This window comes from Heloderma suspectum, chromosome 3, assembly GCF_057233095.1.
Source record: "Heloderma suspectum isolate Gila_16-S chromosome 3, 16-S_ref, whole genome shotgun sequence".
NCBI classification, from domain to species: domain Eukaryota; kingdom Metazoa; phylum Chordata; class Lepidosauria; order Squamata; family Helodermatidae; genus Heloderma; species Heloderma suspectum.
Genome location: NC_139460.1, coordinates 87,786,788 through 87,805,043, shown reverse-complemented (window position 1 = coordinate 87,805,043; position 18,256 = coordinate 87,786,788). Strand labels below are relative to the sequence as shown.

The window sequence follows — 18,256 nt, the reverse complement described above, 5'->3', positions numbered from 1 at the left end:
GCCTTCCTTACAGTCCAGCTCTCATAGCCATACGTTGCTACTGGGAAAACCATAGCTTTGATTATACAGATCTTTGTCGGCAAGGTGATGTCTCTGCTTCTTACTACGCTATCTGGGTTTGCCATAGCTTTCCTCCCAAGGAGCAAGTGTCTTTTAATTTCATGGCTACAGTCACCGTCGGCGGTGATCTTGGAGCACAAGAAAATAAAATCTGTCACTGCTTCCATTTCTTCCCCTTCTATATTCCAGGAAGTGATGGGACCAGATGCCATTATCTTAGTTTTTTTAATGTTGAGTTTCAAACCAGCTTTTGCGCTCTCCTCTTTCACCCTCACCAAGAGGCTCTTGAGATCCTCTTCGCTTTCTGCCATTAGGGTGGTATCATCTGCGTATCTGAGGTTGTTGATAATTCTCCCGGCAATCTTAATTCCGACCTGTGATTCATCCAACCCAGTGTTTCTCATGATGTACTCTGCATATAAGTTAAATAAGCAGGGCGACAATATACAGCCGTGTCATACTCCTTTCCCAATTTGGAACCAATCGGTTGTTCCATATCCGGTTCTTACTGTTGCTTCTTGTCCCTTCTACAGGTTTCTCAAGAGACAGGTAAGGTGGTCTGGTACTCCCATCTCTTTAAGAATTTGCCAGAGTTTGTTGTGATCCACACAATCAAAGGCTTTAGTGTAGTCAATGAAGCAGAAATAAACGCTTTTCTGGAATTCTCTTGCTTTCTCCATGATGCAGCGAATGTTGGCGATTTGATCTCTAGTTCCTCTGCCTCTTCGAAACCCACCTTGTACTTCCGGTAGTTCTCGGTTCACATGCTGCTGAAGCCTAGCTTGTAGGATTTTGAGCATAACCTTGCTGGCATGTGAAATGAGCGCAATTGTGCGGTAGTTTGAATACTCTTTGGCATTGCCCTTCTTTGGAACTGGAATGTAAACTGACCTTTTCCAGTCTTGTGGCCACTGCTGAGTGTTCTAAATTTGTTGGCATATTGAGTGCAGCACTTTAACAGCATCATCTTTTAGGATTTTAAATAGCTCAGCTGGAATACTGTCGTCTCCGCTAGCTTTGTTGTTAGTAATGCTTCCTAAGGCCCACTTGACTTCACTTTCTAGGATGTCCGGCTCAAGTTCAGTGACCGCACTATCATGGCTATCTGGGACATTCAGATCTTTCCTGTATAGTTCTTCTGTGTATTCTTTCCACCTCTTCTTAATCTCATCTGCTTCTGTTAGGTCCCTGCCTTCTTTGTCCTTTATCATGCCCGTCTTTGCACAAAACGTTCCCTTGATATCTCTAGTCTTTCCCATTCTATTGTTTTCCTCAATTTCTTTGCATTGTTCATTTAAGAAGGCCTTCTTGTCTCTCCTTGCTATCCTCTGGAACTCTGCATTCAGTTGGATATATCTTCCCCTTTCTCCCTTGCTTTTCTCTTCCCTTCTTTCCTCAGCTACTTGTAAAGCCTCATCAGACAGCCACTTGGCTTTCTTGCATTTCTTTTTCTTTGGGATGGATTGAGTTGCGGCCTCCTGAACAATGTTACGGACCTCCGTCCATAGTTCCTCAGGCACTCTGTCTATCAGGTCTAATCCCTGAAATCTATTCCTCACCTCCACTGTGTATTCATAAGGGATATGATTTAGGTCATACCTGAATGGTTTAGTGGTTTTCCCTACGTTCTTCAATTTAAGCCTAAATTTTGCAAGAAGCAGCTCATGATCTGAGCCACAGTCAGCTCCAGGTCTTGTTTTTACTGACTGTATGGAGCTTCTCCATCTTTGGCTGCAAAGTACATGCAGAATCCTAATCAACAGCTAATGTTACTGGAAAGACACTCTGAAAATGGGGGGGGGGGTAAAAGATCCCCCCCTCCCCTGCCACAGTTGGTTGCAAGATCCACAATGACATGTGCATCCATCTATATCTCCCTTGTTTCTGGATTGGCAAATGGAGAGTCAGGAAGCCTCCTTCAAAGTGGCATGTTTTTGTGTGGAGGATGTCAGTTGCTGACTTGTATCGTATGGAACGGAGTTTATAATTTTAGGCATATATTTGCAACAATTCCTGTAAGCTCTGTTAATTATTCAGGAGTAACTACTCCTATGCAAAGAGTATTTTAAATGTGCATTGTTGAATTACCTGTATTCATTAGTATAATCAAAATCTTGTTTATTGTGGGTTGGCTTTAGGAAGTTGCATTCAATAATCCCAACTACACCTACACCCATATTGTTTGCCTGCACAAGAAAAAAAGAAAAGGCAAATGTGCATATATCAACATTGTTGACAAGAATGCAAATGAGCAATATTTTAAACAAATACTTATACAAATGTAATTCAAATCTTTCCCAAAAGATGCCAAAAGAATTCTTTTATGAAGTATAATTGCTTGCTTAAAGTACTTCTTGAAAATAAACCGTAATTTGTAAGCATCACGACTCGGGGATTTTCAATTGGAAAACTCAATAGTAAATGGGAGATTGAGCAAACTATTAGATTTTGAAACCATAGTAGAAAAATTGAGAGATCTTTTTAAAAGATTCTGACATGTTAGCAAAAACAGGAACATTTACTCTGCCTGCTACCATTCCATGTGAAGCAGTTGTACAGAATTAAAGTGGCACCGGTATACTTCTCTCATCTGAAAGACCAGAGTTGTGGAAGGCAGCAATTATTTGCAGAGTGTGGCTGCAGAGAAAAGAGTACCTTCTCAACTATCAAGTGAGCTGCTATGTCACAGAAAGTTTACAATTATTAACTCCTCAGAGAATGGCAAAAGAATATTCAAAAATTCTCAGTAACAAGCTTGAAAAGGTTTAGATACAAATGTGATTTTTCTCTCTTTTTTTAATAGCTTGCTTAAAATTAATCTGAATATGAACATGTTAAATGCCTATATTCTTTTATAACTTAAACCTATGGCTTTCTATTGAACACACCAAGTTAAAAAAATGTGAAAAAGACCTTTGTTGAGGGCAGACATTAAAAATATGGCAAAGCAGGTCATATTCTACATTGCTGTTATGGGTGGATACTGGGGTCCAGAGACTGACAAGTTATCATAGGCCCTGGCATCTAATCCCTGGGCTCCAGGAGGTGCCATGCTGTGTATCATACTAATGAGAATCATCCATATGCCCACCTGGCTGATCCTGTATACCACTATTCTTAGGCTCTTTAACTACCTGAGCTCAGTTCTTGAATTATGATTATGAATATTTCTTTTCTCGAAACCAGGCATGGGGAACGTGTGGCCCTCCAGATGCTGATGGATGGCAACTTCCATCATCTCTCACTGTACTAGCTAGGGCTGATGATAGTTGCCATCCAACCATTTCTGAAGGGCCACATATTGCCCGTCCCTGCTGTAACCAACAAAAAAGTACCTTTCTTTTTATAAACTACTTTATACAGTAACTACCCACAAGCTCTCACTTCTGGAAAGTTCTGGGCTTTTTGTTATCTTGAAACAGGCATCTGCAAAGGATGCATGGGCTGCAGCGAGCAAATGTTTTGGACTGTTAGCAACTATAGTCAGTGTCCAATGCTGCCTGTGCACTAGCAGGACCCACCACTATTGCAATAAGAAACTAGCGGTTCTGAAAATGATCAGACACAAACCAAAATGCTCGTTTCCAGAACTGGGGAGGTCAGTGGAGCTCTTAGAAGGGAGCTCTGCTGGCCTGTCCTATTCTGGAAACAAGTGTTTCAGCTCGTTTCCAGGCTTATTTTAGGAAGCGCTAGCTTTCTGTTGTGCTTCCTGTGGGTCTCGCAGGCACAAGAGAAATAGCAGAGGCTCAGTGACATTGAATTCTTTGGATGAGAATGAGATTGGGGCAAGGCAGGAAAGTTATGCAATACAGAAGCAGGTGCAACAGAAAGCAGCCCTACTAGTGTAAATGCAGCTTATTTAGTAATAAATGTACATATGTTAGTGGTTAGATTAACTAATTAGTATGCATCATTGTTTAGGAAATAAATGAAGTAGCAATGGGAAAATTTAAATCATTGATTTAAACTGCGGATTTAAGATAGCCTTAATTTAAATTCAATCCACATTACTTTGAAACTACAAAATAAATGGATTTAACATAATACTAAAATGATGCAGCATGCATCCCATCAGTTATCGTAAGAAATTTCAATGAAAATTTACAAAGATAATATCATGCTATATGCACTTGTTCTCACTTTTAGCTGATAGCCAACTCTTTCATAAGCTTTGATTAGTCTGTTTCGGTGGTACATCATCATTCCATAGTGATCTTTATTTCGGCAGTTGAATCCAAAGGTAATTCTTACAGTTTTCGGCTTGTTTATACATATTAGGGAAAAATATTCCAATATGGCTTTCTTCACACTGAATATTCGTTCTAAACTGAGTTTTCTAAATGAACAATTCTGTCAACCTATAGGCATGTTAAAGGAGTTTAACTCATAATACAAATTTTAAACACCCAAAATATTGGCCTGGTTTGCACATAATGACAACCCAGAGTATGGGTTGAGTATGGGTTGTCACTGAATCGTGGGTTGTCATTGTGTGCAAACCCTGCACTATCACACAAAGGTTGACAACGCTTTCTGCTAGATCTGGTGGTGGATGTGGCCTAAGAAAAAACAGCTCAGGTTTTTGATATAGTTGGCCACCCATTCTTAGTCAACCTGCAGCAGCCCACAGTAACAAAGGATACAGCCAAAAATTTTGGCTTGTAAACATCACGTGCTATGTAGGCAAGGCTTTTGGAAACCAGTTGTGTTTGCACTTTTTGTCCCCTTATAATGATTTGCATTCTTGGCTTTAAATACAGAATACTGCAATAGGCCTGAAAAGCAAATGAAAGGTTATGGTTACTTTTCATACATTGTAAGCTGAAGGAAATCTAAACAATTTGCAATAAACCATCCATAATTATAAAGCTGGTAAAATATGTAATTGGGATTATGTCTAAATTTGTACTTGTAAGAAAGAAACTGGAACTACAAGACACTTAAAACATGCATCCACCTTATAGATGCACAGGATTTTTGGAACTGAATTAGTTAAATTTAGACATAGGATGACATCTAAAGCCTTGTCATCTATGAAATTTAACTTCATGGCCTTTGGCAACTCGCTGACCTGGTTTACATGACATGACATGACCCCCAGGGGCTGTCGTGGGGGCCCGGCACAACACGGGCACCATTTTTGCATGGCACCCAGCTTGCCATGGCTTGTGTCATGTGAATCCAGGCAGTATGGGTTCTTTGAGGGTTAGATGACCCTCAAATAACCCATGGCTTGTTTTAGGGTTATTTGAGGGTTGTCTAACCCTCAAACAACTATTGTTGCCTGGGTCCGCATGACACAAGGCAAGCTGGATGGCCAGCATGATACAAGAGCTGCCACAGGTAAATTAACCCACAGACTGAGTTCAGACAACACGATAACCCTCACTCAACCCTTGAGTGTGGGTTGTTGTTGAACAGTGGGTTATCATGTAGTCTCAACCCAGCCGTGAGAACGACCCATGGTTTGTTAACAACTCACAGTTCACAGCCCAACAACAAACCATGGGTTCTCTTAATGGGTTGTTCATGGTTAACAAACCATGGTTTGTTAACTCGGATGGGTTCAGACAGCTTCATAACCCACGTTTCAACAACAACCCACACTCAACCCTTGAGTGTGAGTTATTGTGTTGCCTGAACCCAGCCAATGTGGGCTGTTGTGATGTGCAAACAGGCCCCCTATTTCCTAACCTATACTAAATCACGTTAATTGAGAAGGCAAATAAGAAGGGTAAGGCACATTGTATACTAAGAAATACTAAAGAAATGGACAAGAATAATAAACATTTGAAACTGGAGCTGGCCAAGCATTGTAGGCCAGGTGTTTATTCTGATACTTTTAAACAGCAAACTATTTAGTCCTCCTTTCTTCAAATCACTAGCAGTGGAAGCAAAAAATCAATTTTCACAGCGCAAATGAAAGGATTTTTAAAGTCCTATAGCCAAAGATTATGAAATAGAATAAGCTATTAATATAGAAATATTTAACTGACTTTTCAGTGTTTAGGTGATAAGTCACAATGGGTTGCATCCAACACCGTGCAAGCGGACTTCCACTCATGCATTGGAAAGTTCCCTTCTCCTACTTCCCCTCCACTTCTGCTCTGGATGGTCACCCAATCCTCAGCAGCAGATTTTGGAGGGGGGCACAGGGCCTGCATGGGGGAGGGGGAATCATTACCTCTCTATTCTGCTCACAGAAGCCTTCCACTGGTGGAGGAACACTAGTTGGATTTCACTCAATAGCCACAATTCTGTGTACAGTTAGGACTTACAAATATATAGTGGAGCATAACGCTGAAACCAATAATAGTAAAAAATAAAGTGAATGGCATTCCTACCCGTAATGAGTAATCACTTTCAGGAACAATCTGGTCTTGTCTCTCTTGTTTTTTATAGCCTCTTTTTCCTGTTACTTCATCTAAATCTGCAGGAATCCTAATATCATATTTATCTGTATCAAAATCAAATTCTGTTTGTTCATTTTTCTCTCTGTGGAAGGAAATTCACAATAAAGTGTATTATTGAATCCTGAGTAATCAGTATCTTAAGTTTTATTATATATTTCTATACAAATACACAGAATATATGTGCTCCATCTTGAAATCCTAACCATGTGCAGGAGCTACTTATTGAATCTGCTAGGCAGATTTGAATTTGCTAGGCAGTACGTGCACTTTGGTAAGGCGAAATCATTTTGAGATTGTTTTATTTCCTTTACAGGTGGTTAAAATTCCTTGTGAATCCATGACATTGGGGCTGTTTGCACATAGTGATGGCAAATCTTGGGAGAATTAATCCACGATTTGCTGTGGTGTGTTCCGGGAGTCTTCCTCAGCTTTTGGGGGTCGAATATTCAAAATGGCTGCAGAACAGGCCCACTAAATCATGGGTTAATTAACCCGTGCTTTGTTCCTATTATGTATGAACCGGGTCAATGTGGTGGTATCAGGTATTTCCAGACTGCGTCAGTTTTGAATTTGCTCATTCATAAGTCTGCTCTGTCCTATTCCTACACGAATGCGATTTTTACTGAATTGCAAATTTGGAGAAGTGCAAAATCCAGAGGATAAATGCATTCCAATCTGCATATTAGTTTGGGAGGTATACATCAGGTCAGCTTGTATTGGAATTTCCAAAAACTGAATTCCTCAAGCATCCTTAATCCCTACCTCACTTTTCAGGGAAGACTGGCTCCTGAAGTGGCTTACAATTAAAATGCACACAAGATATTACTACAGGGATTGGTGAGGATATGTGTGGCAGGCTTCTGGGCCCTGGCAGCAAATGTCACAGTTCATGTTTACCCTGACACGGTGAATAGGAAATATTCAGCACAGGAGATTTACTCACAACGAGTAATCTCGCAATCCCTTACCACACCAAAAGCAACTGGGCCTGAGAATCAGAAAGGGAGTGATCTTCTTGGGAATAATCTCATCCCAATGCATCAGAATGGGATTACTGTTAAAATATGATGCAAAATAGATGTGGTAAAGGAAATCAAATATCAAGCGAAATATCAAGAAAAAGCAGTGAACTTCAATGCTTTGCTTACAATAGCCCAACCTTAGCTATTTTGTAAAACTTTATCAAATCAACACGGAGTAAAACTGTATTACCAGCACCACGATTTCATCTCACCTTCGAAGGTTCCAAATAATAATTCTTGTTCCTTTTTTCCCTATAATGGCCTCAAGTTCTGCAAGCAGCTCTTCTTCAGTAGGAAATAAGGAATGTTCCAGGATAGCCCTTAAGCTGGCTGCTGATTCATCTGGATTCATTACTTGCCGTAAATTATATTAAGGACTTAGCACATTTCAGCATTTTCAAGTTTTGTTCAGCCAGCTATAGCCTTTTACCCAAATCTTTCCTGAATTAAGACAGAAGCTGATGACCACTTTCTGTATGGTTGCCAATTTAAAAACTCCACCCACTCACTGTTTTACAGCTTTAGAGCACAATTCCATTGATTACACCCTTGCTGCTCAGAAGCCCCCAAATGTGGGAGCTTCCAAGATTCCTATGCTCTGCTGGGCTGAAGGGCTGATCAAGTGAATCGGGGGGGGGGGGGAGGCTCAGGATAAATCATATCCTGGCCTCTGAGGTCTCCTTCCTGCCCACTCGAGCGCCCCCTTTCCTCTTCCTCTGAGGTCGCTTTTCCAATCTCAGAGGGGAACCAGTGCGGTACTTCTGTGCACTAGCTGCAAGGGGGCAGGGAAGGGGAGTGGATCTTTGACTCCCCCTTCCGAGGTGGGGGGACTACAGGATTGCTCTCCTAATCAATTAACAACTAGTTACCTTTGTCTGTGACTATGTGGCAGCAGACAATTGCCATGCTGCTGCAGCAATTTGGAAATCTAATGGTATAGTAATCGTTGGCTCACCACAAGACTTGGTCCTACAAAGATCCCCAGCTCTGAGAAATTAATATTACCACAGAGGAATATCTAAAGTGGTGAACAATAATCGGCTGTGGCAATATGGTGTTTTCACCACAAACTATACAATTTAATGCAATACATCTATTGTCAGTTTAGTAATTTTAATCTCCTTTCATGCTGTATGCTCCTATTTAATATCCAAGTTAGGAGAACTGGAGAATACTTTTCTGGTCCAAGCCTGAAATAAATCGAGTTTCTACTGCTGCCTTCCATTACTTAGGTGCCCATCAAGAAAAGGGGCTAAGATGACAGCAGCAGGATGTATATGCATTAAGTGTGGTATTCTCTCTGGAAGAAGGGAGAAATGTTTTAAAAAGTAATGAAAGGTATGCATGTGTGTTGCAACTTATGAAGGCATACATATGCTTTAAGTGGGAGCTGCAACAAAATGATGCAGCATGAAGTGCTTCTGCTCAGCATTCCATCCAGCAATGCCACCCCCGTTTTCTGTCCCCTGCCAAAACCAGTGCTCAGCATTCTATGGCCACTAAGCATGCAGAGTTCACATCAGATGGTTGTGGGTTTCCCCTCCGACTTAGGATTTTTTTCTACTTCTGTAAGCCTTGGAATTTTCCAAAGAATGCTGAAACCTCCCTCTTGTTTTTCAGTCTACCTGTTCTGACTACATAGCGATCATAACTCAGCACATGAGTTTGCTATTGGTATGTATAGGATATAAGAACTATAAAATCAAAAGACAAAAACAAGACCAACAAAAGAGCAGATAAACTAGCAGCATGAACACAATCTCCTTGAGTTAAAAGTCTGGGAAAACAAAACCAGTTATTTGTCTGGCACCAAAGACATCAGCATAGGCATCAGGTGAATTTTCTTGAGGAGAGAATCAAATTTCTTCAGGAATACCTATATACACCTACTGCCTATATTTTAGCAAGTAATGTTAGCGTAAGACATAAGGCATCATCTTGAGAAACTAATATCCCACTGTGAAGTGCGCAGATGTGACCTTGGATTTTTGCTTGAAAAATTACCAAAAGGATATGTTTCTTGTTGAATGATATTATAGGAACAATTACATGTTCTGCTTTTGTGACTTCCAAAAAGGTCTGTGACAACAGGCCCACACTCATAATTTCTCCATTCTTGGTGAAAACAATTGCATCCTTCCCCAAGCGCATAGATCCTGATTTAAATCCATTTCCATACAATCCAACTGGAACACGACCATTCAGTGTAACTTTGTCACTGAAGCCAAAGCTGAAACACATGTATTTGGAAAGATGAAAGAGGAAAAGTACCATATCACTTAATAGTAAGACTTGATTTAAATTTAGCAACTTTTAAAACCAGATCTAGTGGAGTAAATATGCGTGTTGCTGTTCCAAGAGAGTATTCTTCTTGTAACTTGAAATAGAGTATAATTTTATTCCTGCCCAATTAATTCATGGATAGACACATATTAGAACCCCTCTTTGGTATAAGCAACATCCCCCAAGTGTACTTCAGTAGTGCTGTTGTAGACAATCTCCCCCTCAATATATGCTCTCCCCAAACCCTTCTCTTCTTTTGTGATATTTTCTGGACACTTTTCAAGAAAGACTGTGAGCTAAACTGCATACTACATTAAATACATAGCATGCAGAAGATTATCGTCATTTCTTTTTATCTTAGCGTAAGGGCGTGGAGCCCTGAATTGGATTGGGACCACACACCACAGCACACAGGGAGAGTAGGTTTAAAAGCTTTCCACCCAACCTCTCCCCTCCACAAATCCCCCTCCCCCAACCAACAGGACTAAAAAAAATTGCTACATATTTAATGTAGCATATAGTTTAACCCTAAGAAGAACCGCAAGTGATTCAGTATAGACTGGTAGATACCATTAAAATCTTACTCACCTCAACATCTTATGTAACTTGTCTGCATTCATACCATTTCCATTGTCCATGAATGTTAAACATATGTTCTCATTTATAATTGTTTTGTCAATCCACATTTGTTTTGCATTCACATCCGGATCATAAGCATTATCTGAGAATAAAGAATAGTGCAAAAGTAACTATTATTATTAGAATTACCCTCTAATTACCCTATGAAGTTCTATGCAACAGTTCTATCTCTTTGGTTGCACTCAACTCCAAATGCACACCAATTCATTGTAACGTTGGAGACCTTCAAGAATTTAAATTCAACTACTCCTCTTCTTTCTTAATTCTAAATGAAGCACAGTCCTGTGAAGTTCAAAGGCATTATAGCTTACCAACTCAAATGGTATTATCTGAACTATTTTGGTTCCAACTGGGTATCCTTAAACACCACAGAGTAAATGATCCAATCATACCTATTAGTCAGTTAATGTTTGTTGATAACCAATTTACTGACTTACAGTTAAAGTCAGTTAATTGGTTATCAACATATTTTAAAATTAGCAATAACAGGGGACTTGAATTTTAGAAGAGCAGCCTAAAAGCCGAGAACTTAACTGATACTTTGTTTTGATTGTTAGGGTACAGCTCAGAGGAGTGAGAAATGCACAGGGATGATATTGATTGGCATGACCTTTTAGAAATATCAAGTATCTTATATGGATCTGAGTTTGATGGCAGCCTGTCATTTTACAGTATATGAAGACATGCTGCAGTTCTGACAAAATCTTAGATTGATGACCTCAGGTCAGTAAAAATAAACTGCTTGATACGAATCCAGAATGTAGACGTTTGATTGGAGTCACTGCGTCTAGGCCTATTGTACGGTTGACGGAGATGAACAGGTTATTACACACATTATAACCTATGGATTAAAAGGCAGGAGTTCAACACTTTATTACCAATGAACCATAATCCTGTGGAATTTGCAACGTTGACCTGTGCAAGTGTGTGATGTTGTTGGAACTGTAAGGAACTGCTAATTTTTACCTCATTTTTATTCTGAGATGAACTCCTCTGAATAAATTAACTAGGTTCATCTGTACATACATCTGAATGTCTGTCTGTCTGTGTACTTGCTGTTTCATAACTAATTATTCACAGAAGGATAAACATGTGTCTCTAAGACAGGTAACCCAAGGAACCTAGATCAAAAGAACATGCCACCTTTCCAAAAGAGGGCATTCAATTATAGAACTCAGCAAAGTTGAATATGCAACAAACAAGAAAATAATGCTAAGAAGCAGTTTTGTGTGTTCTCAGTGTCCTCTGCCTTTTCAACACTTCCCTGGGTCTCTAGCTAGTCCAGAAATGGGAGTTATTAACTACCTCCCTTTTCATGGCTTCTTTTCAGAGCAGTTTTCACTGTGGTTACTGCGCTTCAGTGGATGCATCCAAATCTCCCTGACAGTTTATTTTTAAACCCTGAGAAGGCAGCTGCATGGGATGGAGAAAATGGGACACCATCGGGGGGCAGGGCATGTGTAAGTACTGCTGGTGTGGGTGCCCGATTTGCTCCATCCAAGGGGTTCCCCCCCCCCTTTTTAACTGTTTGGAATATTTGCACAAATTTAAAGCCTGGGAAGTAAACAGAGGGGAAATCTGCACACCTACACTAACTGCTCTGAAAAAGAGCCACAAAAAGAGCGGGGGTGCCAGTACCTTTCCTTTCTGGACTTGCTGGAGACTCAGGGAAATGTTGAATGGGTGGAGGACACCGACAAGTGTCATTTCAACGCTTAGAAGTGAAAGGATTACATTACCAAGGGGGAGGTATTGTCCCCGCCCACACACACACACACCTTATGGTAGACGTACTGCTTTCGCATTTTCCCGTTTTCAGGACTTCTTGAGTGAGCAACTGGGTTCCGCCTGTCCCTTAGTATTATCCCCCCCTCCTTATCAATTGTGTAGAAATTAGCCTATCTGCAGTCTTGTCTTGTAAATTTCCCTGTAGGTTAGCTCCCTTTCACAGCTGTAACATACAAGGACATTGACCAGGCAAGGCTACACCTATCTGACAGGTGAAAGTGTGCTCTTGTGCACTTGCCAAAGAGCAAGAAAAAAATAGTAATAATTTAAAAAGTTATAAGCACTTGTGTACTCCCAAAGCACCAACAAATAATTTTTAAAAGGTGGTGAACGAAAAGGGGTAGCAGTCAGACCAGGAAGGGGGCTGGGGCGAGGAGACAAAGTAGGTTCTGCCACAAAGGAACCTGGGATATGTGCTGGAGCTGGTTGGGGGACTGAGGGGGAGAACAAGCCACAGCAAGCCTGATCATCTTTCAGGTGCACTGTAGGTTGATCCTCAAACAACCCACAGTGGCTTATTCAAAAGGTGGCTTAGCGTGGCATGTGAACCCGCCCATTATGTGTGAACCAGGTCAAAGAGTGTAATTTCTCCAGGTGCATCTTTTCTCAATTTAGTGCTGTAGTAATGGTAAAAAAGAAGAATCTCATAACAGCTGCCAATGAGTATAACAAGTTTGTTATGCTTTGTATATACTTTGTTGTTATGAGTATAACAAAGAGGATTAATTCAGAAGATAACAATTCTAATTCAACAGCCTCAAATAAACCCTACTGTATAGGTGTGAGTTACTTCAGAGAGATGAAGCAACATGACCTAAGAATATTTTTTAAAATCGCACCTCAGGTTCTCACAGTACAATCCGATATATGTCTACTACCTAAGTCCCACTGAGTTCTTCGGGGTTCCCTCCCATGCAATTGGGTATAAGAGCACAGATTATTAAAGCTGTAAAGAAGAACCATTAGGAACACTGTGCCCACATATACACCATACATGTGTGGCTTGGACTGAACAACTAAAATGTTCACATACCTATAAGTTCGGCCACAGCACTGAAAGGCCAGGTGTGACTGGTTGAGTTTGTGTGCAAAAACTTTGGACACAGCTGAAACAGAAGAAAAAGTGTTAAAATCAGAACTGTACTTGCAACTCGCTCCACAATATAAACAGATGCACCGATGCTTAGAGGTTATAAAGACTTATTTGTAATGAATACACTAGCTAGATTTTGTAAGTTATCAGTCAAAAACATACTCTAAGAAAGGAAGAAAATATGCAGAAAGTTGCAATAGCTTTAAGGTTCCCACCTTCATGGAACTGGGTTTGGGGACAGCAGCTACTAGTAGCTAGTGCATAGTAAACCTGTGGAACGCATTGCCACAAGATGTGGTGACAGCCACACTACCTTAGATCTTTTTAAAAGGGGATTAGACAAATTCATGTAGGATAAGTCTATCAATGGCTACAAGGCATGACTATGTTACCTCCAATTTCAGAGGTTGAACATACAGATACTCAATCTCAGAAGAGCTAAGCACTCAAACTGCTCTGCGTGGATGGATGAATATGCCCATTTTGCTTTCTCCTACATTCAGTTTTTTAAAAAATAAATAAATCTCAAGCTCTTTCCATCTCATTTATAAATAAATTTGTGAATCTTGGTAAAATTCTTATTTTAAAAAATGAACTGAATGAAATTCTCACTCATCCCTACTCTGAATTACCAGTGACTGGGGAATAACAGTGGAGGAAGGCTGTTGCCTGCATATGCTGCTTGTGAGCTTTCCACAGCTGGTCACTATGGGAAACAGGATTTTACTCTAGATAGGCCTTTAGTTTCCAACAGTGCTGTCCTTATGTTCTTACTACAGTTCTCATGCTTCAGCTGGGAAAGTGCATGGGTTGAGCAAAAGAACTGCTGTGGGTTTACCAAGGCTTGGCTCTATGGAGCCAGGACTAAGGACAGGAATAGCTGTTGTAGCTGGTCTTCTGCTCAAGCCAGGAAGTACCCACCACACAAAGAGGCATGTCTATTTGGTGGGGTGCAGGTAGACGGGGCTCAGAGGAACTGCATCCCATACACAGGGGAGTAATGAACCAATTCTCCTTTATGGTTCTTTCCCTGCTAAGAGCATTCCCTCTTTCTAATGAAAGGCTCCTGGGGGTGGAGACAATTGAGCTTGGGGAATGTGCTCTTGCTGATTAAAGCCTGCTCCCCAGGGATCCTTTAAACTGCAAAGGGGCAATTCTCCTTAGTGCTTCAGGGATCTTTTGGGAAGGAAGGCATTAACTCCTAGCTCTGGCAGCCAAGGACTCATAGCTGCATGCTATTCCCTGCTTCCAATGTTTGCAGGCAGCATAAGGGTACTGCATACACAAAGCCCATGGCTCTCCTATGATTTGCAGGTTAGGAAGAAGCAGTTTTAAAATAAACCAGTATCTTCTTGCATGTCTCAGTGATCCTCCCCCAGGTATAGGGGGCCATTTCTACTCTTTCTGTTTTGCAGCACAGTGCATCTGCATGCTAGCTATCTACTTTACTAAAGGGAGAATCGTTATGTTGTTGTTGTTCAGTCGTTCAGTCGTGTCCGACTATTCGTGACCCCATGGACCATAGCACGCCAGGCCTTCCTGTCCTGTGCTCTTTCCCGGAGCATGCTTAAGTTCATATTCATTGCATCCGTGATGCTATCTAGCCATCTCATCCTCTGCCGTCCCCTTCTCCTTTTGCCTTCAGTCTTTCCCAGCATCAGGGTCTTTTCCAGGGAGTTTTCTCTTGGCATTAGGTGGCCAAAATATTGGAGCTTCAGCTTCATTATCTGTCCTTCCAATGAGCACTCAGGGTTGATTTCCTTTAGGATGGACTGATTTGACCTCCTTGCAGTCCAGGGGACTCGTAAGAGTCTTCTCCAGCACCACAGTTCGAAAGCATCAATTCTTCGGCGCTCAGCCTTCCTTATAGTCCAGCTCTCACAGCCATACATTACTACTGGGAAAACCATAGCTTTGATTAGACGGACCTTTGTCGGCAAGGTGATGTCTCTGCTTCTTACTATGCTGTCTAGGTTGGCCATAGCTTTCCTCCCAAGGAGCAAGCGTCTTTTAATTTCATGGCTACAGTCACCGTCTGCGGTGATCTTGGAGCCCAAGAAAGTAAAATCTGTCACTGCTTCCATTTCTTCCCCTTCTATATGCCAGGAAGTGATGGGGCCAGATGCCATGATCTTCGTTTTTTTAATGTTGAGTTTCAAACCAGCTTTTGCGCTCTCCTCTTTCACCCTCACCAAGAGGCTCTTTAGATCCTCTTCGCTTTCTGCCATTAGGGTGGTATCGTCTGCATATCGGAGGTTGTTGATAATTCTCCCGGCAATCTTAATTCCGACCTCTGATTCATCCAACCCGGCATTTCTCATGATGTACTCTGCATATAAGTTAAATAAGCAGGGTGACAATATGCAGCCTTGTCGTACTCCTTTCCCAATTTTGAACCAATCGGTTGTTCCATGTCTGGTTCTTACTGTTGCTTCTTGACCCTTGTACAGGTTTCTCAGGAGACAGGTAAGGTGGTCTGGCACTCCCATCTCGTTAAGAATTTGCCAGAGTTTGTTGTGATCCACACAATCAAAGGCTTTAGCGTAGTCAATGAAGCAGAAATAGATGCTTTTCTGGAATTCTCTTGCTTTCTCCATGATGCAGCGAGTGTTGGCAATTTGATCTCTAGTTCCTCTGCCTCTTCTAAACCCAGCTTGTACTTCCGGTAGTTCTCGGTTCGCATACTGCTGAAGCCTAGCTTGTAGGATTTTGAGCATCACCTTGCTGGCATGTGAAATGAGCGCAATGGTGCGGTAGTTTGAGCACTCTTTGGCGTTGCCCTTCTTTGGAATTGGAATGTAAACTGACCTTTTCCAGTCTTGTGGCCACTGTTGAGTGTTCCAGATTTGTTGGCATATTGAGTGCAGTACTTTAACAGCATCATCTTTTAGGATTTTAAATAGCTCGGCTGGAATACTGTCATCTCCGCTAGCTTTGTTGTTACTAATGCTTCCTAAGGCCCACTTGACTTCACTCTCTAATCGTTATGCCACTGTGCAACTCTGGTTCTCCAAATGAACATGTAATAGTTGAAGAGTCTAAGTAGCAACTTCATCATCAGTGGAGTGCTGGAACAGAAGTTACAGTCTTCCCCTATAACTATGGTGTAGTGGTTTGGGTGTGGAGTTTGGATGTGGGAAACCCAGATTAAAATCCCTGCTTAGCTATAAATCTCAAAGGGGAAAGCAAATCACTCTCCATCTAATTTACAGTCTAGCCCATTACTTCAGCCTAACAGGGAAAGCGCAGAATGGGACCCTTTTACATTTCAAAGATGTCAAGATAATGAGTAAATGCAGAATGGATGCAATTGCTTATGAACCTCTCTGTTCTTTGAGATCTGATGGGAAGATATTGCTTTGGATCTGTTCTGGGTATGCAGTAAAATTCTGTAAGACTTGGAGTACCACTTTCTTTGTAGTAGATTCAGTGACCATTCCATTCTGCTGGGGTGGTGGGGCTATTAAACTAGGTCCATCCCAAGAAACTGGTGGGAGCAAATGGAAGGTCCCAAGGGAGTTTCAAGGTGGCACTCCTGTTGAAGCCCTAGACAAGGGATTCACAGCCTTTCCAACCTCAAGGACCACGTGCGTGCAGCCCATGACCCCAAGGCAGCGTCACATGCACACACATATGCATGTGCATGTATGCACACATATACACAAACATACTGCAATGAAAGAACAAAGAGTCTTCTCTCCACCCCCCCCCCAAGTAATCCTGATACATATTGCTTTTTTCTCACTGCTGCTGCCAGCAAGAAAAGAGCAATCTGTATCAGGATCACTCGGTGAGGGAATTTGGCAGTGGGGGAAACTTCCCCTTCTCCAGCAATCGCTCTGATGGGGATGAGTTTAAGCCTCCCCCCCCCCCCCACATCCAGCAATCTTGATCGGGATTGCTGAGAGGAGGGAGAGGCTTTAATCTCACACTCCTCCAAGCTATTCTGCTGGGAAAAATGGTGTGCAGAGAAAACTTTCCCTGTACACCCTCTTTCTCAACATGATCAGGCACCCAGCAGTCGGACTGGTGGGCTGCTGGGAGCCCGATCACACTTGGAAAAAAAGGGATGACACTTCTTACATACGCTCTTGGTGGTGTACATGAGGAATCTGGGGAGGGGGTGATGGCAATACTGGGCGCCTGCGGCAGCATCTGAGGGTCACATGTAGCCCTTGGGCTACCCACTCCTAATACACATGAAACTGCTGAGTGAGGTCTATATCTCCTTTTCATCAAATTCAGATAAGACAGTGGAAGCATTCTGCTTCGCCCTCGCAATCCCAAGTTGTGCCCAAGGCCCAGAGTGTCTTTTATGAACTGAGGCTGGTGCACCAGATGCAGTCCCTCCTGGACAGAGATAGCCTGGCCACATGCTTTGGCAACCTCCAGATTCAATACTGAAGTTTGTTGTATGCAGGCTGCCTTTAAAGATGATCCAGAAACTACAGGAAGTTCACAGTACAGCTACTAATTGTGGTCAGCCAATGGGAACGTAAACTGCTGGTTCTTTAAAAGCTTACACTTCCAAGGACAATTCAACATGCTAGTGCTTGGGTAATCCCAAGCCTACATGGCTTGGAACTTGGGTACCTGAAAGAGAGCCTCCTCCAACACAAGTCTCACTGTACACTAAGGTCTTCCTTGGAGGTCCTTCTCTTGGTGACCCCACCTTCTGAGATCTGGTAGGTAGGAATCAGGAAAAGACTTTCAGTTGTGAAGCCCCACCTCTGGAATGCCATCCAGCTACATTCACATGTAACACTAACCTATGGTTTGTTAACCATGATTTGTTGCTTAAGCCACGGGCTGTCTTGCAGATGAGCTAACAAACAGCAGTTTCTTTTTCCTATTTCTGGATTGTTTCTTACCAATGTTCATTTGCAGGCTGCTCTTGCCAGGTGCCTTTGTTTCAGAATGGACAGCAGCACAAGCAAGCCAGGGATAAGCTATGGTTC

The 18,256-nt window shown here is 41.8% G+C and overlaps 1 protein-coding gene across 1 annotated transcript in view; it reads right to left on the bottom strand.

Annotated features, from left to right (window-relative positions):
• The window catches only part of MORC3 (MORC family CW-type zinc finger 3), a 40,034-nt gene that overhangs the window by 20,002 nt on the left and 1,776 nt on the right, over positions 1–18,256 (bottom strand). The window contains exons 2-9 of the mRNA XM_084843739.1: positions 13,239–13,311; positions 10,367–10,499; positions 9,511–9,725; positions 7,708–7,855; positions 6,405–6,555; positions 4,704–4,835; positions 4,201–4,320; positions 2,149–2,246 (exon numbers count right to left, since the gene is read on the bottom strand). Coding sequence (XP_084699865.1) covers positions 2,149–2,246; positions 4,201–4,320; positions 4,704–4,835; positions 6,405–6,555; positions 7,708–7,855; positions 9,511–9,725; positions 10,367–10,499; positions 13,239–13,311 — 1,070 coding nt within the window. The remainder of the gene's footprint in view (positions 1–2,148; positions 2,247–4,200; positions 4,321–4,703; positions 4,836–6,404; positions 6,556–7,707; positions 7,856–9,510; positions 9,726–10,366; positions 10,500–13,238; positions 13,312–18,256) is intronic.